Source organism: Gossypium hirsutum, chromosome D13 (genome assembly GCF_007990345.1).
Source record: "Gossypium hirsutum isolate 1008001.06 chromosome D13, Gossypium_hirsutum_v2.1, whole genome shotgun sequence".
NCBI classification, from domain to species: Eukaryota; Viridiplantae; Streptophyta; class Magnoliopsida; order Malvales; family Malvaceae; genus Gossypium; species Gossypium hirsutum.
This window is the reverse complement of record NC_053449.1, coordinates 53,000,806-53,024,121: the sequence shown is the minus strand read 5'-3', so window position 1 is coordinate 53,024,121 and position 23,316 is coordinate 53,000,806. Positions and strand designations below refer to the sequence as shown.

The following is a 23,316-nucleotide window of genomic DNA, read 5'->3' as shown; positions in this document are numbered from 1 at the left end:
TGACCTCTTGGCTAAAGTCAATACTCATGATCTGGTTTTTACATTTTAGCTCTCTTATAGTTTATCGATAACATAATACCAACATGATATGAAAACACGAGTCAATGGAATGACACCCAAGGCTGTACCTTACATACATACATACATGATGAAAATTGAAGCTTTCCAACCTATAATTATATACATATATAGAAACGCATCAAATGAGGCAATAACGCAAAACAGCTAAAACATCATTGGCCTAATATTGACAAAATTGAGGGATGTGCCTTACAAAGAAATTACCAGTGAATGAGCCTTTTAAGGCCACTAAACAAGGAGACAAATTGCCCAGGTAACCATGTTTCAAGTCCCCACAACACCTACAGCAACCAGGCATTCCCATTTTCCTCATCTAATTTACTAGAATAAGAATCAAGAAAATGGCATCCAGTTCAGCTCTAACTATGTTGTGGGTCCAAACTTAGTTCACAAATATTCCCTGTGACTACCACTGCTACCTTGTCTTCAACTGAGACAGATAGACCTGGGCCTGTATTACAGTTTTATGGATCCTGAATCCCGGAACAACCATGAAAGCCACCCGTGGTTCTGATTCCGACGAAAGGAATGCTTCCTCAGCTACACTTTCCATGTATACTTCAGAAAATCTACACCCTTTGCTTATTTGGAAGATCGATGCCTCTGGCTCGAAAGCAAAGGCCAAGCAATGCAGAAGCCACACCCGCTTCGCCATTTCCGTGAATAAGGCGAAAAACATAGTGTCTGGGAATTGATAGGAGTTCACCATGTCCCTATTGCTCAAATTGCCAAAAAAGGATGATTCCATCCTAGGATGAACAACTTGCAAGAACTTGGTTCGACAAAATTTTGCAAATGTTGACTTGGGTTTCACAGCTAGATATTCCCTGACTTTCACGGATTTCATTTCCATAAATCTATCGAAGAAGACTTGTGGACGTCTCTTCACTTCAGATACAGAGTTTCCGTAAAGAGAGAAATAAGGATGGTGGAAGGCCTTGAACATTTCCCTGCAAATGAAGGACTCGAATGCAAAACATTTGTCGTCTGGTTTCCAGTAGACCACGCCTTGTTCTATCGAACCAGCGGCCGCATTGATATCCCAGTCAGCGGACTTCATTTCATCGAGCATCAGCCTGACGAAACTTCTAATGGACTTAACAGTCTGCCCAAGAACGGTACTAAAATTGCTAGGAGTTAAGCTTGATAGCTGAAGGTTGTCGAGTACAAATAACTGACCACTTTGATTCAATCTCTTCTCCAACAACCGGTTATGTTTATTGGATTCGTCCAACTTCTCTCGAAGAAAAATGATCTCAGACTCTTTGAGTTTCAGCTGAGATTCCAATTTCTTCCCCATAATCTCAAATGTCTTGGAAAGACTTTTCTGTTCTTGAATATCAGCTAAAATCATTGTATGTTCTGGAGAAGGATCATACTGCTTCTTCAAAAAACACTGCTTCAATTCAGATAACTTCTTCAAGTCCGTTACAATCAATTGATCAGCAGCTTGAATCCCCTCAGCGTCGTACGGTGACTGAGCATGCTGCAGTTGAGCATATCCTGCTTTAATAGCCGAAACGGTAGCAAATATTTTCGCAATAAGAGCTTCCAAAGCCACCTTTCTTTCGAGCTCTTCGTCGTGTAAACTGTCGAATTTCTTAGATAATCTCTTGGCGGTCTTACTGTCATTCCATTCTTCGGTGTCTTTAGACTTAACCTTTTGAACCCCATCATCAGGCACAATCCCAGCAGTAGCCGTGTGCAGGTGAAGAACTTTTGATAAAGATCGAATCCATTTACTCTTTGACGGAGTAACAGCCGATGGCTTAACCGCTTCCATCTGCAAATTATCACAAATGACAACGACAGCAAAGCTATGAGTCTACAAGAGAATTTCTTCAATCAACTTTTTTAACACACGCCAATTAAAAGCAAACAAAAAAGGAGAGGTGGGGAGGCAATTAAGTGTGTTGACTGAAAAGAAGAAAAAAAGCAAAATGCTTTAAATCGAGAATGGAATTTTCTTTTTGTTAGCTCTTTCACCTTTTTCAGTACACTGTTGAACGACGCGGGAAAGACAAATAGAGAGAGAGAGAGAGAGAGAGAGAGAGAGGAACAAGAAGAGCAAAATGGACAGAATATCAATCAATGGCATGCTCCAAAGACATGTTTTTTAACGGTCACAAAGTTCAAAAAGCTTGTCTTTCCAACACTATGAAATTGAAACCTTCATTTGAAGCATAATATTCAATGTATATGCAAGCGGTGGAGAACACACAAACAGGCCTCATATTCATTTCCTATAGCTGTTGCACAGTTCATATGGGGTCAAAATATGCACACTAATAGTCTATAATTCAATAAACTTTACATAACAAACAACCCACTTGTCCCCCCCCCCCCAAGATAAAGAAATATCCAACCCCAAGGAGACAGTGAGGAAATAAATTAATGCAAAGCAGCTGATTTTTCTAATGTTTTATAGGGAAATCTATCCTGTTTTGGTAAGAAATTTGTCTACACATCTTTCATTTAATTTTCCTGGAAATACCCTTTGAAGAATTGAGAACTTCATTTGTATATACAACATGTCAGTTCACACCACATGGAAGAATTAGAAAATGTCCAAGAGATTTCCAAGAAAATAAAAATTATTTATCATGAAAAGCTTTTTGGTAAGAAAGAGAGAACCAAATCCGAGACCGAAAGCAATAAATCGAAAAAAAGTAAAAGAAATTAGAAGATTATCTAAACATACCATACAAAAGTTCCTATATGAGCACAAATCTAAATCGAGATGTGCTGTATTTTTATAGAATACAGGAGGTAAACAACATGCATAATATTCTAATTCCATATGAGCAAAGTTGAAACTTGACAATAGCCCCCCATTGTGGTCCATGTACCACTTGAAATTTCCAACAAAGTTCCATATAACTTTTAACCATTGGCCATATTTGACCCCACAACATTATAAATCAAAATACCCTTCTCTCCTTCAACCCAATCAATTGTACCAATTAACCGGAAATTAATAAATAAATAACACCCAAAATGCTGAAAATTGAGAGTTGCATAAATTCTTAGGATTCTTTAGGGTCTATGCATTCACTGTTCACAACCTAAAAGAAGTCTAAAAATAAAGTAAGGTTAGCTGAGCTTATTGGAGGGTTTTGGGGGGGGACCACCAAAGTGAAAATCTGATATGAAACAGCATATTCATGAGCTTTGCATATTCACGTGGCTATCCAATGAGTGCACTATCATGCAATGGCTTTATTCTGTAGTAGTATTTCTCGTCATTACTTCACTAATATAAATTACTCCACTTTTTCAACATGATACAATTACACAAAGGTAATACAAAAGAATAATTAAAACCCATATAAATGAATTATGTTGGAATATAACCTCAAAGATATGTTTTGTTCTATCAGAAAAAATGATAAAAGTCAGTATAATAAAGAAAGAAGGAAAGAAGGGCTTCACGCAAACAATGCACTGAAAAGTTGTTTTCTTTTTGCAGTGCAACAGCTTAAAACAACCGTTGGATTTCTGCAACATGTTTCAGATTTACTGATATTTGTGCCTACTTGTCTTAATGACCAGAATCTTTTTTCCAATTTGTCCTATACCTAGTCGCCTATCTCTAAATCTAGGCTTCCCTGGGAATTACACGTGCAAATACCATATTAATATATGCATGGTTAAGAGATGTCACTAAAATCCTCCTAATACCTTAGTCTACAGCTTTACTTGTTTCATTCCATTAAAAAAAAAATCAAATCAACAGTTTTTAGATATTAAAAATCTTGGAAATGGAAGCAACATGGTACCAATTATGTAATAAATTCCTTGAATAACTAGATCAATTCAACATTGATATTACATAAATTTATAAAATCATCTCATATCTACGACTCATACCAATTTGAATTTAATAAAGATTCACTCAGTAAACAGATCATATTTAATTGATTCAATCAATAAAAAAATGGTACAACCCTGTGAACCTCTTCACTGTTTTTTCTTTACGTAAATCTCAAGCAAACAGAATCAAAAACCTCAACGTTCACTCTTTCTAAAGCATCCTGTTATATTATAAAAATGATTTTGCCGGAAAATCAGAAGCGATTTAAGAGAATGACAAGCCCAGAAACAGAGTTTTCAGCGAAATATTTATTTATTTATTTTGAGGAATGGAAAGGTAGAAAATCTCAGAAGCTGAATCCCGAGAAACAAACAGAAAGTAGAAATGAAAATGTAAAATAAGGGGAAAAGCAAGAAAATAATGTAGAAATAGCAGTAAAACTTCCAAAGGTTTCCTCATCAAATAAATAAAAACCTAATGATAAATTATTAAGACACTTACCTTTAGCTCCTCCAATCAAACTATAAGAAGAAAATCCCTAAAAATTTATGACTTCAAAAAGAATCAAGATTACTGATACAGAAACTATATATATATATATATAGAGAGAGAGAGAGAGAGAGAGAGAGAGAGAAATATTTTTTATTAAAAAAGTGAGAAAAAATCAAAAAATAAAGGGAAACAAAAGAAAAACAATCCATTGAAAATAAAGCTTCATTCAGATTTCTAACTTACCTTAAAAAGAAGCCTCGTTTATCATACAATTACGGAGCAGTGAAGAAAATTTAAAAAACAAAAAAAAAAAACTTTTGTTTAGCTTGAAATATCAAAATCCAACCAGCTAAACTTCTCGAATCCAAACGAATTTTATTTTTTCAATTTTGAGATGAAATTTTCCCACTCTTTCTTTTAGATGAAATTGAATTTTTGATTAGATGTTTGCAGGAGGAAAAAAAAAAGGACGGAAGCTTGGCTTGGCAAGAGCAGAACGTGAAATGACAAAGGAGGACAAAAAGACAGTTTTTTATTCGGACATGGAGGGAAACGTAACTGTCCAAGTTTGGGTCATTTTCCGTTATTTTTTGGTTTACCTTTCTGCAAATTTTTTTTTCATTGATATTATCTATTCGTTGAAAACTTTATACGATTATTCAATGCTAATAAGGTCATTTTTCTAATTTGATTAACGTCAAACTTTTATTTTATTTGTTTTTAAATTTATTTAGTCTTATTGTTAGCTTATTTTGCTGACAATAACATTCCTCTACCAGTTTATAATATTTTATTTATTATTTATAGTATGGGTTATATTATTCAAGATTTTTATTTATGATAATATCTTTTCCAAAAAAATATTAATACTCTAACAAATAATTAAAATATTATATTCATCAAAAATAATAATTAAATTTATGATTTTCTATAATAAGAATGTTTTTATTGTTTTATATTTTCATGTAAAATTAATAAATTGTATAAATGATAAGATTTCAAACTTAAAAGAATTTTAAAATATTCAACAACATTCCAATTGAGTTTTAGTTTGATTAATATGTATATTATTATCAATATAAGAGTACGTGCGATTGAATGTACTAAAGCACATTATACCCTTAATTATGAGTTGGGGAGAGGCTATATTTAATTTTAGACATTATGTTAAAAAATAAATATGATTGGACTTTATAATGAAATTATTAAAAAAAATTTAACAACCAGAACTTCATTTAATTTTCATATATTTTTTTCATCCATTAATAATATAATTATTAAATATTAATATATTGCTTATATAAATATTGTCGTAACGGAAAAAATATATAGAAATACGACGGAGTGGACAAGGCAAAACATGAGAGGGTAATTTTGGGAGTTCAGTGCGTAAATGTTACGTCCGTAAGATATTTTAGAGGGGAAATGGACGACGAGGATATGAAGTAGGTGGGTTGTTTTTTATTGTGTGTGTGAGTAGTTGGAGGGCTAGCATAGGTGGGAATGTGTTAGATGAATGCCACGTGGAGAATGTAAGGAGTGATAGGTGGTTTGTTTTTTATTGTGTGTGTGCGGAGTTGAAGGGCTAGCATAGGTGAGAATGTAGATGAATGCCACGTGGAGAATGTAAGGAGTGATAGGTGGGATCCCACCCCAAGGACGGCAGATTCTTTAGACAATTCAATGGGTCCAGCTGGCCAATCTGATTCTTCAGAGTTGTGTGGTGAAAATTATGATAAATATTTTCTTTTGAAAATTCGACATAAATATGATATAAAATATAATTATAAATATTTAAATTATTATATAATAATCTCAATGTAATTATGATAATAATGACCATGAATATCGTATAAATACACAAATTGCTTGATGGAATTTGAATAGTAAAGTTTGATGACTCGGTTATTAAGGGTAGGTTTAGATGAACGATGAGGTGCGGTGTGATATATTTAATTTATTCTTTGTTTCACGTTATAGTATTGTTATAGTATTTAATTTTACTGTCACCGCTGTTTTTATCCTAACTATAAGTAAACGCATCACCCATCAAAATCCACCCTAAATTAGAGTCATTAGACATTAATTAAGATGCATTAGAAAAACATGTAACTTTTAAATTAGTTTTTTTATAAAGAAAATTATTTTATTAAATATAATAAAATATAAATTAATATTTTTTAAAGAATTTACAAATAAATGCAAATACAATATAAATCACAAATAAATATATATTTGTTTAACTAAGAAAATCTCTTATTGATGAAAAGGATAGATTTAAGGGCTAGTTTAGATGGACGGTGTGTTTACCTCCAGTGAGGTTAAAAATAGCGGTGGTGGTGAGATTGGATACTGTAGCGATGAGATTAGAAACAATGGTGGAATGTGTATTTGGATTCAAACGCAGCTGTAGTGGTGAGGTGAGAATAAAAAATGTCTATTAAGGAGATCAGATTAGAATTGATATATAATAGAAGTTTTTTTTAATTATTTTACTTTTTTAAAATTATTAAAATATGTGAAGTTATAAATTCATTTAATAAAATATTAAAATGTATCTTCCAATATTTTAATAAATTATATAATTAATTTAAATTATTTATTAGATAAAATGATAATTATTTTTAATTTTTTATAGTTAAATATTTTTTTATAACAATGATAAATAATGATAAATATTATTTTCACAAATAGTAACATTATACTTGGATAAAATTTTGAAGTATCTAAACGGATGATTTTTAATAAATAATAATAATAACATAAGACATAACAAGTTTCATTATTACTAGAAATTAGGTTATGATACAAAATGTTTTTACAAATATGGATTCATTAAACTAGTTGCAATAGTTTCCCTTAACATCGTGATTTCAAGGTCACTTTCTCTGTAAGAAGAACTCGATTCACCTCTGTCAAACTGGCTTGAAGAGACTGGCATGTCAGGTATATTCTCAAATTCTCGAAAATCCTCATCATTTGACCAAGCATGTCTTCAAATGTAATTATGCAAAACCATTGTTGCAATAACTATTAAAACTTGCTTGTTGAATGAATAACTTGGAATATCTCTTAATATTGGCCATTTTTTTCCACACTCCAAATGTTCGTTCAATCACAGAGCGTAACGAAGAATGGGTATGATTAAAGATTTCTTTTTTTCCAGATACTTGATGATTACCTCGACAAAAATCAGGTAAATGATATCATTCCCCCTATATAGACCTAGAAAACCTGCCATTTGTGGATATCCTGAATCCACAAGATAATATTTTCCTACAAAAAAGTAAAACATAATATCAAGTTTAAAAATAATTTTAATATTTTTTATGTAAAAAGTAATTAAAAAATTAAAGTTCAACCTGGTGGAGGTGTGGAAACTTCAACTCTTGTTTTCTAAATGCTTGCAAAAAAATTCTACTATCATGTGCTGTTCCTTCCCAACCAGGAAATGCAAAAATGAAGCACATGTTGAAGTCACAAACTGCCATAATATTTTGAGTTGGTTCACCTTTCCGTCCGATATAAGGTATTTGACAAGAAGGCGAAATGCATGCTTTTATGTGTGTTCCATCTATGGCCCCAATACAATCCTTTAAAATAAATACAAGTAATAAGATAAAAATTAGAAATAATTTATATTTTAAAAATATAAAGATTGTGTAAATATTACCTTAAAGTGAGGCCAATATATTGTATCATGTCGAATATGGTTCGGTACTTCCTCGAATTGACCTTCAGTGGGTTTAATCGTGTCTATTCCCATTCGAGAAAATATATGCAACATATCAGTAAAAATTCGACTAACAATTTCCTCAGATCGCTGAAATCGCTCTGTTGCATTTGAATTTGATTCTCTATTTCCAAGAATATACAATGGTAATTCTAACTTCTCCATCACCGATACTTTCCCATTCTTTAAGCCATAATTTATTTGCAAATCATGCAACAAGCTGTGAAATATATCTTTTGGCATTCTAAAACTATTCATGCAATGATCATCGTGCCCATTTAATACTTCGTCCACCCACATTTGACCTGTATAATTTGAATCTATACGCGGTTGCAAAGTGAAATAAGTTTCATGGTGTACCATACACTGCTTAACACATATTCTTCCTCTTCATGATAGTTGTTGTTCTCAACTTGGGTAACAATTGTGGCTATTCTTCGTTGAGCTTCTTCACTTAATTCAAGGGTATCATAATTCATATCAAAACTATTATACATATTGTTAAATTCATCCATAACCTGAAAAAGTAATCAAATGAAAATAAATCCATTAAAATCTCGTGACATTCTATACAACACAGAAACTTGATTAAAAGCATAGCATAAAAATACCAAACATAAAAAGTATCATACATTAGTTTTACATATAAAAAAGTAGTATAGTTATATTACAATAATAATTCTAAGGAGCTTATGGTGGAGGTGGTTGATGGTATGGTTGGAAGGGAAATGATGATGTTGCTACCAAGGATGAAAATGATGCAATTGGATTTTGTTTAGCATACTCACGTCGAAGCCACCAAACCGTATCATCTGGATCTAAGTTCAAAAACACTTCTCGTTTCACCGGTATTTGGAACATTTTGGTGGCAAAATAGTACAGTTCATCTTTTTTTGGAATTTCATCTCCCAAAGCACGCAAAGCATCCATTGCATTTGAAATAGTATATTGAGAGTGAGGAAAAATAATTTCATTCACTGACTTCCTTGGACTAGCAATACTCTCACACAATTTCTCAATCTGAGTAGTTAATGTATTTCTTGATGATTTTCTACTTGAACTTGATTTTTTTCCTTTACCGTGTACAGCCCCAAGTGTTTGCTTTCTTCAATTAGGAATTTTATGAGAAGGGTTTGATGGTGCCTCATCAGGAGGAATACATTCATTCTCGTTACTATGTTCATCTGAATCACCAAATCCCTCATTAGGTGCATCATCTCCCATAGGAACCCCACCTGGAAGAACACCAGACGAAAGTGCCCATGCGTTCTCTCCGGTGGCTACAATGCCACCAAACATTTGCCACATTAACTCATTCAATCGTGGTTCAATTCTTTTCTTCTTAAATCCTTTAAAATTAGGATTTTCCTATATAACATGTTAAATGTTATACTAAGATTTTTATAATTGTAAATTATTAATTTCAATAAACTTTATGCATTAAAATAATGATAAACTGAACACTAACCTGTATTTTTGCAGCCCACCATTCTTCGGTAGCATCAATCGTCTTTTTAGATGGACATCATCCAATACCTGTAGATTCCTTAAGCAACTCCCTCCATAACCTCCATTCCTTTTTTAATGTATCCCACTTATTTTTCAATTGAGGTTTTCCATAATTTTTTTGTGTTTTTGCTTGAAAAAGAGCAATGACATTTTCCCATCCTTTTAAGTTTAGATGAGTTGTCGGTCTATTACCAGCATTGGCTTCATTCACGCAAAGTTCACAAAATATCAACGTCAACTCATCATCCCAAATAGCTTTTGTTGCTAAGCTACTATCTCCCTCCACAAAATTTCGTGTCTTTACCATCTATTGTCATTGATATAATTCAGTCAATGTGCTAGCATTCACCAAGAAGCATAGAGAAAATATATAGTCTATAAGTTATATTAGACGTCTCCCAATGCTAATCTTTATCTAGCCACACCAAAAAAAAAAACACTTTACAACCTAAGTTTACTGGCACCTTGATTGAAAGCTTCAACTTAATGGAAAAAAAGGAAATGAATGCAACAAAAATATAATATTCAAGTCTCATATTTACTCCATTTCTGATTCTCTTGGACACAAGACATATTTATATGGATATCAGACTTAAGTCTCTGGGGCAAACTAATAAAATTAAAGAAAAATCTGCAAGAAGCATTGGTTCACGTTTCTTGCTTAAAAATCTATCTACAATACAATTTCTTCATGTTTCTGTCAAATAAATATAGGGGACAAGTACGTCACTGTTCATCTTCGCTTTGAGGGAAAAAAAGCTTGGTCCTAAGTTCTGACTCCACAATTTGGAGCAGTACGGAGCCTTTGGGCCTTTGGCTACAAGCACTGATATGTTTATTTAATATGATTTGTCAATGTTACTTTCACTATATATTAGTTTTATTAATTTTGAATTCACTATCATATTTATTATCATTTGCACTATTATATCTTTATTTACATTGAATTACGATTGTTAAACTTTTCACTTCTATATACATAGATACACATTATATGGATGTTTGCATATGTGGAAATACAAGTAAAATATAATATTATATGATAAATAAATTTAGAAAGATATATACATAATGCAAGTTTGTAGTATTTGGTTATAAAAATAAATTCAATGTTGAATAAGCTGTAAGAGAGTAAAGCAATGACTAGAATTGCATTGACCATAGTAAATATGCCATTGGAGTTGTCATTGTACTCTTCTCCTTGTATTCATAATACATATGAAAAATTAATATGAATATTTATTTGAATGAATTTTTTTAGACATATTGATGAATAACGAGTTACCTAATTTTTAATATATATTTTTAAATTTAAATTATTTTATTTTATAATTTTAAATGATTTTTAGCATTTTTTTATATTTTGATATATTTTAGAAATTATTAATAATCATTAATAATTTTATTTTTAATAACTTTTATAGCTTTTTTTGATTAAATTTTATTTTTTAATGATAATATTCAAAAATGAATTTGTACATATAGTTATTTAGTCATTTGTTCAAGTTAGTTATAAATGTGCAAATTTTATTTTTTTAATGATAATATCTTCTTGCACCTACTAGGTTGGATTGATGCTAAGAGGAATGGGATTCGGTAACAATACATATATCTTTTTGGCATCCGGGAAAATATACAATGCTGAGAAAACAATGGCTCCATTATTGGACATGTTTCCCAACTTGCAGACAAAACAGATGCTGGCATCCGAGGAAGAACTTGCTCCATATAAGGTCTGAAGCATTAGCATATAAGATTTGACCACCCATTTTCCTTTAAGTAATGCCTTTGAGATTGGATTATTATCATCTCTTTGATGGGATTACTGCTTTCAGAACTTTTCTTCCAAGATGGCTGTCATAGATTATATTGGTTGCCTTCATAGTAAGGTATTTGTGACAACTCAAGGTGGAAATTTTCCTCATTTTTTGATGGACCATAGAAGATATTTGTTTGGAGGACACTCTAAGACAATTTGACCCGACAAGTAAATATTTCGTTCATTTAATTAGCACATTTCGTTCAAATCGAATCAAAACCAGCAAATTTTACCCTTTGCATGTGTCCACTGCATGTGAGAGGAAGGACACGTTGTAACCTGTACTGCCACGTCGCCCTACGTGTCTACCTTACAACTCATTATATTACCTTTTGCATTACACCACTTTTTCCCATTCACAACATTCATCCAAATCCTATACTCGTATATATACGTTTTCGCTTTTGCTTATTTCCTCAAGAGTCTTGCCTACTGTACTTTCTTGGTATCCAAACAAAACCCAAGTTATTAGAAACCTTTTTCCGAGGAACTAGAGAAAATTACCTTTTCCCATTCACTGCATGCCGTGTAAGCATTGCTAGCTGTTTTAGCAGAGAGCAATGCATGTGAAGAAGGGTAAGTTATTAAACATCATTATTGTTTGTTTTCACATTTGCAGTCCTAACCTATTTTTGCCAAGTACCACAAGTTTCTGATGCAGAAACACCATGCAGTTCTTTTGACCTTTCCTATTTGAAGCATATATATGCTAATTTTTGTTGCAAAATTTTTTGGATGTAGAAAAGAGAAGATAGAAGAAAAAGCTGCAGTGAGTGAATGCGATCCTACCCTAGCATTGGGTGATAAATACATTTTATTATTGTGCTTCTGAATATTGTTAGTATTTGCTAGTCTCTAAATGCTTGCCTGATAGTTGTTTGATAAAATGCCTGAGAAAGGTTGCTTGCCGAATGAGTTTAGTTTTGGGATTTTCGTTCGTGGGTATTGTAGGTTTGGCCTTGCTAATAAAGGGTTGGAGCTTTTGGATTTGATGAGAAGTTCTGGGATTTTGCCTAACAAGATATTTTTAACTTGATAGTTCGTAATTTTGGAGACTCTTGCGAAATATAGATCATGTGTTGTGATGTTGGATCTTGAATGTGATGATTTGGTTAATGAAATGTTCAGTACATTTTTTTCTGTTGTAAGGTATGTTTTATTCCATTATTTATTTAATGTTTTATTCCATTATTTATTTAATGTCAAGAACCGTTTACTCATCGGTTCTGCTTACCAAAAAGTATGCGTTGCATGTAACATGAGTGCTTTTGTTTTTGTTGAATATAGAATTTTGAAATGGCTTTATGGTACAATATGATATTGGTCTTAGTATTTCACTTTAGTGCAGTGGCTAAGATATGCCTGCAACCTCTTTTTGTTCATTGTAGTATCTTGAGCATATCTATTTGTGTGTGCATGTCTGTCTTGTGGTTGGGTTGGTACTTGAAAGTTCCATCTTCCCTTAAGTTGCTTTTATAGTAAGAATCTGCATGTTGTTTAAATCCTTTTCCTGTATGTTTTGAATTATCTTGGATTGGAGGACTGATGTTAACTACATATTGCAGGGATGATCATCCAGAAAGTGTTTTATCAGCTATGCAAACAATCATGATTGTGGTGTTAAAAGAGAGTGAAGATGTTCGAGATGATCTTTTACTTGTTATATTGTCTGCATTAGGTCGTAATAAAAGTGTAAGAATTTCATATTTGCTATTGGCTTATTGCTTACAAATTGTATGGCTTCTTATTATATTTATCCCCCAGGAATTATAATTCTGAAGGAAATTGATTTCTGGAATCTATAATCTCAAGGTGTTACTCAAGCTGCCAGGAGACTTGCTATGAATGTCATAGAGCAGTGTTTAGAAAAACTTGAAGCTGGCATAAAACAAATTCTTATTTCAGTGATGTCTGGAGATAATCAATTAATAAAAAGTGAAATTGACTATCATGAAGTTATCTATGGCATTTATCATTGTGCTCCTCAGATACTGTCAGGAGTTGTCACATACCTCACAGGAGAGCTGTTGGTGTGAGCACAAAAATTATTTTTCATTTCCACTAATTACTTAACTGCTTTAAGATTTTGTCGTCCATTTGAAGACATATTTATTTGTTGTTTTTGAGAATTTTTTTATATTCTAAAATAATTCTTATAATCTTTTCGAGGATGAAATGTTTGTGGTTTTGGAGAGTTTAGGTTCAACCTTTGTGAAAATGAGGGCTTTTTCTTTTTCTTTCCTTCATATTATGGATTTGTCATAGTTTAGTCTTAAGTTTGGAAAATGAGTTCAAAGATGGTTGGAGTTGATTGACAGTTATAAATTATAAATTCCAATATATGCAGGCTAATCAATAAGACACTCGTTTAAGAGCTGTGAGATTGGTTGGATCCCTTTTTGCTCTGCCTGGTGCTAATATATGTGAAACAATTCAGCCAATATTTTCAGAATTTTTGAAGAGGTTGATTGATAGAGTTGTCGATGTTAGAATGTCTGTCCTCGAACATGTTAAGATCTGTCTGTTGTCAGATCCCTCTAGACCTGAGGCTCCTCAAATAATCTGTGAGTTTCTTTTGATTTTTCTTTTCTCAAAATATATAGTTATTTATGTTAGTTAGCTAATTTTGACATTGTTCTAAATTTTCTAGCTACCCTATGTGATCGGCTTTTAGACTATGATGAAAATGTTCGAAAATAAGTTGTGGATGTTATTTGTGATGTTGCTTGTCATTCTCTTGTTCCCATTCCCATTCTGGCTGTAAAACTAGTTGTAGATCATTAATTCATGATTGAGTTTTACTTTCCTGCATGTTTTCTATTGGACCTTGTGCAATTTGTAGGAGTCACTCAATTAGTGCTCTATGCAAAGCAAGAAAGATAGATGAAGCTAAAAATAAATTCAGAGAGATGACAGGTAAAAATTTGCAACCCAATGCGGTTATTTTTTATACTTTCATCCATATTTTTTGTAAAGAAGGTATGGCTAAAGTAGCAACCCGATCAGTGGCAAACAATAGTAAACAGGTATGGCTAAAGTAGTAATTTTGTTTGGTGCTAAATGATAATTGCCAAATATAGACAGTAGTGAACTATAGTCTTCCCTCAAAAAAGTATTAAAGAACCATTATCAAATAAAATCGCATATGTTATGTCATGACACTGCCAGTAAAGCCTTTGGTATCCTGGACTCCTATATGTGATATATTTTTAATAATGTCTTTTCCTGGTAACCCGTCACGTTCTTTTCTATTACTGTTGTATGATCTCAGGTTTCTCTGTATACCATTATCTAATAAAATCCTAATATTTCTACCTTCAGGATGTTAGTATATGTGGTCACAAGGAAGCCTTTTATACTTTAATATTTCTACCTCACGCACAAACAAATGAACCCAGATAGTTATTATTTTCTTAGCTAAGAACAAGATGAGAAGGAAAAATAGAAACTACTTTGATACAATTCAAACACATATATAGAGTGGTTTTGACTTACCAGATCAAAGTTGAGAACAAGATTGATAGGATGAGTCGAAAAACAGAGCTTCTTTAAGTCTGCTTGTTGTTGGTGGGGTTTTGGAAGAGTGTCAATTGAAGAGCAGGGTTTTCTGCAAATTGGGAAAGAAATTAGTTTAATTTTCAAGGATAAAATGGTAAAATAATAATAAAAGTAATGGTATTTTTGTCTGTTACAGTGCTAACAGCTTAATTTAGCCCTCCATTGCTGCTGAAATTTCCAGCTGAAAATCAACTGACTAGCGTGGTGGAGAAGCAAACTCACTGTACTGACACCCTAAACCAAGCAGCACAGTAGTGAGTTTGGCACCATATTTTTCTTTAAAACGCACCTCACTGGCTGTAAACCTCAAACCAAAGGAAGCCTAAATATTCCTAACTATATTTTTTTTTCATTAATGTATTAGTTGTATTAAAATTTAAATATACACATTTTTAGAAAATACTACGTGCTGCTAACTACTAGCTAACATTCCTCAAATAAAAATAAAAATATTGATCATGTATTTCTTTTTCATTCGTGTGTCAATTTAAGATTAAAATCCAAATTTATCACAATATTAAACATTTTCAATTTATTTTAGGATAAACTATCAAAATAGTCACTTTTATTTTCTTCAGGTTACATTTTAGTCACTTATGTTTGAAATGTTACGTTTTAGTTATTTATGTTATCGTGTTATAACATTTTAGTCACTGAGCCATAAATTGTCGTTAACGGTGTAACTGTAAACTGACATGGCACGTTAAATCATCATTTCAACGAAAATTTTAGGTTAAATTATACAATTGTCCTCATATTTTTCCTTTTCTAGCAATTTATTTTTTCTCGTTTATGTTCTTTTAACTTTCCTTTTTTTTCCATTCTCTTATGTTTCTCCCTCTATTTTTCTCTCTTCTCCATCTCTTTTAATGTATAAATTGTATAATTTAACCTAAAAATTAACGTGCCACGTCAGCTTACCGTTACACCGTTAACGAAAATTAACACTCAGTAACTAAAATGTTAGAACACGATAACGTAAGTCACTAAAACGTGACATTTCAAACATAAGTGACTAAAATATAACCTGAAAGAAACAAAAATGATTATTTTAGTAGTTTACCATTTATTTTATTATAATTAATATTTATTATTTTGGTTTTTTATAAAAATAATATAACAAACTTAATTACGAAAATAATATTGGATTTAGATTATTTACGAAAATAGAGTATTTTTTACAATAATTTTTAGTGTCTCCTGACAGATTGACGACATCGATAAACTTTTTAAAAAACAACTAACAAAAAAAACTAAAAAAAGAAAAAAGAAAATAATTTTTAATTGGTGCCACCAGGCGACACCCCTTTGATTAAAAAAAAGTTAGTTTTCTCTCTTTAAATGTTAGTTTGGTAAATAGAAATGTAGGAAAAAGCCATTAAAAGCCTCAAAGTAAAAGTGTTTTTAGGAATTAAAAGCAAGGGCAAAGCATTAAGACATTAAATGGTTTGTTAGTGTTGGAATCACAAACTATCTTCTTCTCTTTTTCTTTTTTTTTCTTTTTTTTACTTTTGTAGCTTGTTTTTTCTTTACATTTCTTTTTTAAATTCACCAATGTTGTCATTGTGCAAGGCGGCATCATAATTTTTTTTACTTTTTCCCATTGAATTTTAAAAAAAATCAAACGACACCCAAAGTTACTATAAAAAACACTATTTTTTTAAATAATTTAAATTCAATAATATTTTCATAATTAATTATTTTTTAGTTAAAAACCTATTATTATTTTTTTTGAAATTATTATTAAAACATTCAATTAAACCTTTTTTATCATACAAATAGAGGAAAGGGGTGGAAAATTTTTAATTTTGCCTCACCTAAATGTAAAATCAATTAAACTTCATTTTTTTAAACATTGGTTTTTATTAAATGAACTGTTTGGCCGAAGCACACAACCGACACAAATGATCAATTAAAATAAAAAAGAAAAGACACACCAAGTAGAAAGTAAAGAGAAAATAAAATCAAAAGACTCAATAGACCCCAAACTAGACCCTAGAGCCAAAACATCAATGGAAACCAAAGAAAATCTCCCCATCTCAGAACCAGCTTTGCTGTAAATACAAGAATCAACAACCTTTAGGGAGAAACTTTGAGTTCCTTCATGGAGTTCAAAATACCCATTCTCCATCTCTCAAAGTTATTATAAGTTACCCAATCCTCTTCGTAAAAAGGCGTCCCAATCCATAATTACAACTCAATCGACTATCACCGGTGCCTCTTCCATTCAGTATCAAGGTCCCTAAAACCTACGCCCTTCAATCGCAAGCACATGCATTGCCTCATTAGCTTCCTTATGAGCAAATCGTTAAGTAATTTCTTCAAAAATGCTTCACAAGATCCCTAATGTTCTGGATAATTGGTCTAAGGACCGTTCTATCTTCTACCTTGGATTTAATCTTCTTGATGACCAATAGCACCTTCGAGAATGACTCTCTGAAACCCCATTTCAATTGTAAAAATGACTGCTCTTTTGTACGCCCGGGCCTCTGCTAGGAATGCATTCGTAACATTGTGATAAGGTTACGTACATGCTCCCATAACCTGTCCAACATGATTTCTAATAATAATCCCAAGTAGAGATTTGTTAGTCTCTGCCTGAAATGATGCATCAAAGTTTTTTATGATCCCACTTTCTATAGGTCTCCATAATTATTTCACCATAAGCCTGACTAGTAGTGCAGATATACTGATAGATTCAATTTCCTGAACATAACCCTAAATAAAACCTACTCAATCTTGCATTGACCTTTGATTCCCTCATGAACCAGTCAATTGTACATATGCCATAAAGCCCAATAAGCTGTAATCAATAATTTCCTAGTTTTATTATCTACAACAATGAATCTCTGTATTAACCATATTTTATAATTCGAAGGAGTCAACTTTAGGCTCATCGGGATCTTCAGAAGCTGTAAGATTCGACAAGACCTAACCAGATGTACAGCATCCTCCGTTGCTTCCTTACACAAAGGACAAATATTTTCAACTAATAATCTTCATTTAGCTAAATTCCCATTTGTAGGCTTATAATTGTTAAGAAGTTTCCACATGTATATTTTAATTTTTGCTGGGAGCTATAATGCCCACATTTTATTTTAAAAATCCTTGATTGTATTTGGGATATTCGGGTACCACCCCATGTTGTGTAAGTTGTCAATGAGAAGAACTCTATACCCACTCTTAATGGGACACTCACCAGTGGTATCATATCTCTAGACCGCAACATTTGGGGGACTAAGAACTATAACAGTCCGTTTTCAGTGAAATCGAAACAGTAGTTTCAGGACCACAAATTCGAGTCCGGAAGAAAATTTATGTTAATGTTATTTTATGGTTTATAGTATGATAGGAATACCGTACGAAAATTTTGTTAAGAAATTTTACTAATTTCATGTCTAATTTGATAAAAGGGACCAAATTGCATAAAGTGTAAAAGTTGAATTCTAGTAGCTAAAGGGATCAAATAGTTACGGAATTCAAAATTGGAGGTCCTTATATGACAAATAGACCATTTAAAGGAGTTAGTAGATAAGTATGATTAATCTTCGTTGGAAAATTAAATAAAGAAAATAATTAAATTGGAAAGATGAAATAGTAAAATATGACAAAATAATTAAATAAGAAATCATCATTTTCTATCATCTTTCCCAAGTAAAAACATGGAAACCCTATTTTGGAGAGCTTCAATTTAGCAAGCTTACTTGGCTTAATTAGGTAAGCATTCTTATCTCGTTTTTAATGATTTTTATATTTTCGAGATCGAAATAACTTAATCTAGCATTCTCGAGGATTAATTTGTAAATTTATCAAAGTATTAGGGTTTTTCCATGGATGCGTATGCATGAACTATGAATTTTTATGGTAGAAAATAAAAGGTTGTTGATAGATAAACAACTTTTGTAAAGGAAATTATGATTTTGGGACTAAACTGAAAAGATGTAAAATTTATGAAAAAATTCTAAATTTTTGTGAAATACATGGGCTGCTGCTGTTACGTGCAAAAATAGACTAGGCTTGAAATAAGGATTAAATTGCATTAATTTTATTTTTCGAGCCTAAGGATAAAATCGTAATTAATTAAAAGTACTATTTTGCCAAATATGTGAATTAGATTGAATTGAATATAAATTGATGTTAAATTCATTTGTATAGATACGGATAGATCAAATACGGAGTTAGATCGTGGAAAAGAGAAAGCAACGAATTAGTAGCTTTTGTGTACACAAACATTGTCGAGGTAAGTTTTTGTAACTAAATTGTACATTTATATGTCTTAAATTGAATATTGTTGTCTGTGATTTGTATAAATTGCCATCTATATGAAATTAATCACATATCCGACGATGATTGACAAGTATTAAGTCCCGTTTGAATAAATGAAATTCGAAGGATACAGAGTTCCCGAATTGGTTGTGGTCCTATATGTGTTGCAGACACACCACAGCTCATAAAAGTGTCCCGTTATTAGCTCTCATGAGTATCCTGATATTGGTTCTCTTGATCTTCCTGATATATGACTCTTATGAGTTTCTCGTTAATAGCTTTTCTAAGCATCCGATTGGTTGTGATTTTGCATGTGTTGTAGACACACTGCAACTCTTATGAGCGTCCTGATATATGGCTCTCCGGAGCTTCCAGATTAAAGGCTCTTTCATAAACTTCCTGATTAATGGCTCTCTGAAACTTTCTGATGTTTTCTCGTATGAGCTTCCTAATTATGGCTCTTATGAGCTTCCCGTTACATGGCTCATATGAGCTTCTCGTTATATGGCTCGAGAGAGAGCTTTCCGTTTATGTACTCATATGAGCACTCCTGAATATGAATTGACGGATTTCAGTTTTGTACACTTTGTATATACTACCCGTGTATCCATCAATATTTTAAATGGTTCAATGGGCAAAGTTCTAACATGAGACAACGTGAATTTAAAATGAACTATACCGGTATATACTTGAAATTCATGAAAATGATATTACTTGATTTATTGAAGCATGAGCTAGTTGTTGCACGAATGTGGAATTTACTTGATGACTTTGTTTATCCATAGTTATGGTTTATACATGTGATTACTTGGCTAATGTGATATGGTTATGTGTTTAGGCTTTAGTCAAGTTGATCAGTTATTTCTTATATACTTACCTTATGTATGAAATAATAGTAAGTTAATTTTCTGTTATACGAACTTACTAAGGTTTAAAGCTTACTCTATTTTATTTTCCGTTTTTTATAGTAATGCAGAAGCTCGTTGGGTGGGAAGCTTGGCGAGGATATCTTACACTATCCATTAGTTCATTTCGGTATAAATAACAAACTAAATTTTAGTTATAATGGCATGTATAGGCTAAATTGGGCCAATTATGGTATGTAAATGTTTGGTTGAAATTAACCATTGGTATGGTTTGTGATTGGTATAATTTGATCTGTATATCTATATAAGACCTTAACATGTTTGATGTATGTTTGAAGTGGATGAATAATGGAAATCACATAGGCTTATCAATGAGTGGTTTGAGATAGTATAATTAATAAAATATGTATAAATATATGTATGATTATTTTGATAAATTGGACACTTGAACATATGTATTAATATGTCATGCATAAGACTTAGATTTGGCTTGGTTTGATAGACTTGTATTGGTTTGTGATTGTGTTAAAGTGTTAATATAGGTGGAAGACAAATTGAGTGAGAAACGTGGACTTAGAAACGACCTATTTTCGTCCACACGGGCAGAGACATGGGCGTGTGTCTCAGCCGTATGTCCCCTCCATCTTTTAAATTGCAAAACAAAATGCTCAAATTATTCACACAGCCTAGCACACGGGCGTGTGGCTTGGCCATGTGACCCTTGCACCTATTTATTTCAAGTCAGTATGTTCACACGGCCTAGCACACGGGCGTATGGCTTGACCGTGCAACCTAAGTCAGAGAGCACCCTTAATTTAACACGGGCTGGGACACGGCCGTGTGCACCTATTTCGAATGTCCACACGGCCTGAGACATGGGAGTATCTCTTGACCGTGTGAGACACACGGCCTGGCCACACGGGTGTGTGTTCCTTGTACCTAGGAAAAATTTTGATATTTTTCAAAAATTTCTTTAAGTACCCGATTTAGTCCCGACTTGTTTCTAATTTTTATTTTGGGCCTTGAGGGCTCATATAAGGAACAATATAATTGTTAATAATTGGTTTCTAATATGAACTTTAAATGCAATGAAATGTCTGTATGTGATCTATAAATTTTGGTAATAGTCCGTAACCCTATTTCGACGATAGAAATGGATTGGGAGTGTTACAAGAATTAACTAAAGGGATTTTGAGGACCCTTTCAACTTGATCTTGCTCGAACAAACTACGAACCACATCTGCCTTTCAGGTAGTAGTTTATTCATCTATTAATTGATTCACTGTAGTCCATTGAATGTTGATGTTTTGACCTGAAATTCGATCATCCCTAAGTTTAGGCAGCCATCAGTCGTTCTAAATGTTCACACTTGCTTTACTCCCAATACGCCAATTGAGCCATTTTTCAATGAATCCACGAGCACTCCAAATGTTCCTTTGGGTAAGTGAAAGGTAAAAACCAATTCTTGCTGACATTATATCTGAATATGTAAAATACCTTGCTTTGAACACCTTGGCTAAAAGACATGTGGCTGGGTTAAAATACGCCAAACATATTTTGTAAATAAAGCAACATTAAACTTCGAAAGATCAAGAAACCCAAGTCCACCAGCATCCTTCGGTTTGTATAGTGACATCCAATTACTCCAATGAATACCTTTGGAAGATTTATTATTAGACCACCAAAATTTGTGTAAAAGACCTACCAACTTACGACATAATAATTTCAGTAATAGGAAACACTGCATAGCATATACAGGGATCGCTTGTAGTATTGACTTTATAAAAACCTCCTTCCCCCATTGGTAAATATCGAATATTCCAACCTTCAATCCTTTTTTGAAACCTGTCCACATAGTTAGCAAAAGCCTTCTTCTTCTATTTACCAACCACCATTGGCAAACCCATGTATTTTTCTAGGTTTTGTGCTATTCAAAAACCTAAAATCTCTCCCACTGTATCTCTGTCATTTGTTTCCACACTTTATCCAAAGTAAGTGAATGACTTATCAAAATTAACTTTTTAACCTGAAACGAACTCATAATCCATGATAATATTACAAACCACTTACACTCCCTTCCTAGAAGCATCTCCAAAAAGAATACAATCATTAGCAGAGAAGAGATGATTAATACTCAACCTTTCTCTACCAATCTGTACCCCTTGTATTTCCCCTTTCGACTTTACCTCATTCAATAAGGTTGAGAAGCCGTTAACACAAATTAATAAGAGATAAAGGCTCAATGGGTCATCTTGCCTTAGCTTTCTCGATGGCCAAAACCGCTTACTAACTTCTTCATTAACTCCCACTGTGTAAGATACTGAGTAAACACATCTCATAATTAACGTTACCCAATCAACATGAAACCCTAACTTAACCATCATCCCAGCCAGGAAATCCCATTCCACTCTATCATACGCTTTACTCATATCGAGTTTATGCATAAAATTCCCTTTAGATCCCTTTTTCATCATCTTTAGCAAATGTAATACCTCATAGGAAATTAACACATTATCTGAAATGTGTCTACCTGGTATAAAAGTCCCTTGGGCATCATCAATACAGCAATCCAATAATTTGCTCATGCGCCCAACTAATACTTTTACAACTATTTTGTAAATAACATTGCACAAACTTATGGGTCTAAATTGCATCATATTTTTGGGTTTATCAACTTAAATCAAGACAAAATGAGTTTTATTAATTTCATCCATTTCAATCTCCCCTCTCAAAATCGTTAAACAATATTGAGTAACGTGAGTGCCAAAAATGTGCCAATACCTTTGGTAAAATAACGTCGAAAACCCATCAATCCCTGGGACTTTAATAGGAGACATTGACTTGACAACGATCCAGATGTCCTTCTCAGTAAAAGACTTTAATAAATTGACATTCATGCTATCAGTAATCCTTCGCTGAGCTAGCCCCAATATTCTTGCATCATCACTTGACGTCGATGCGGTGAATAGCTTTTTGAAAACTCCAATGCAATATGCAGCATCCCCTCTCCATTATTAACCCAACTACCATCCCTATTCTCTAACACATGAACTATATTTCTATGTTGTCGCCCCATCGCAACCTTGTGGAAGAAGCTGGTATGACGATCGCCATTTTTAACCAGTTTACATGCCATTATTGTTCCCAAAACAACTCATTTTTGTTCACCTCAAGATTA

General features: G+C 32.6%; 2 protein-coding genes across 18 annotated transcripts; one reads left to right on the top strand and one right to left on the bottom strand.

The window, feature by feature from the left end:
* Positions 1-226: 226 nt before the first annotated feature.
* Positions 227-4,887, bottom strand: LOC107920517 (protein GRAVITROPIC IN THE LIGHT 1). 5 transcript variants are annotated; one of them, XM_016850264.2, is made up of 2 exons: positions 4,631-4,887; positions 227-1,864 (listed from the first exon to the last, which is right to left on the bottom strand). In XM_016850264.2, exon 2 carries the CDS (start codon positions 1,862-1,864, stop codon positions 497-499), a length of 1,368 nt encoding a protein of 455 aa, XP_016705753.1. In that variant the 5' UTR covers positions 4,631-4,887; the 3' UTR covers positions 227-496. The 5 variants fall into 5 exon arrangements, with proteins under 5 accessions (XP_016705753.1, XP_016705755.1, XP_016705751.1 ...); XM_016850266.2 differs by lacking the exon at positions 4,631-4,887 and adding an exon at positions 4,397-4,598; XM_016850262.2 differs by lacking the exon at positions 4,631-4,887 and adding an exon at positions 2,783-4,351.
* A 6,642-nt stretch (positions 4,888-11,529) lies between these two features.
* On the top strand, positions 11,530-20,414 carry LOC107918296 (uncharacterized). 13 transcript variants are annotated; one of them, XR_005923024.1, is made up of 8 exons: positions 11,780-12,024; positions 12,190-12,217; positions 13,014-13,140; positions 13,213-13,480; positions 13,796-14,012; positions 14,291-14,364; positions 19,162-19,246; positions 20,241-20,414. XR_005923024.1 is itself a non-coding variant. In XM_016847823.2 (5 exons), the coding sequence occupies exons 2-5, from the start codon at positions 12,226-12,228 to the stop codon at positions 13,818-13,820; spliced, it is 396 nt and encodes a 131-aa protein (XP_016703312.2). In that variant the 5' UTR covers positions 11,683-12,024; positions 12,190-12,225; the 3' UTR covers positions 13,821-15,480. The 13 variants fall into 13 exon arrangements, 2 of the variants coding, with proteins under 2 accessions (XP_016703312.2, XP_016703311.2); XR_001690021.2 differs by lacking the exons at positions 11,780-12,024; positions 12,190-12,217; positions 19,162-19,246; positions 20,241-20,414 and adding exons at positions 12,447-12,597; positions 17,885-18,204 and having other exon boundaries at positions 13,260-13,480; XR_001690020.2 differs by lacking the exons at positions 11,780-12,024; positions 12,190-12,217; positions 19,162-19,246; positions 20,241-20,414 and adding exons at positions 12,447-12,597; positions 15,143-15,480 and having other exon boundaries at positions 13,260-13,480.
* Positions 20,415-23,316: the final 2,902 nt, after the last annotated feature.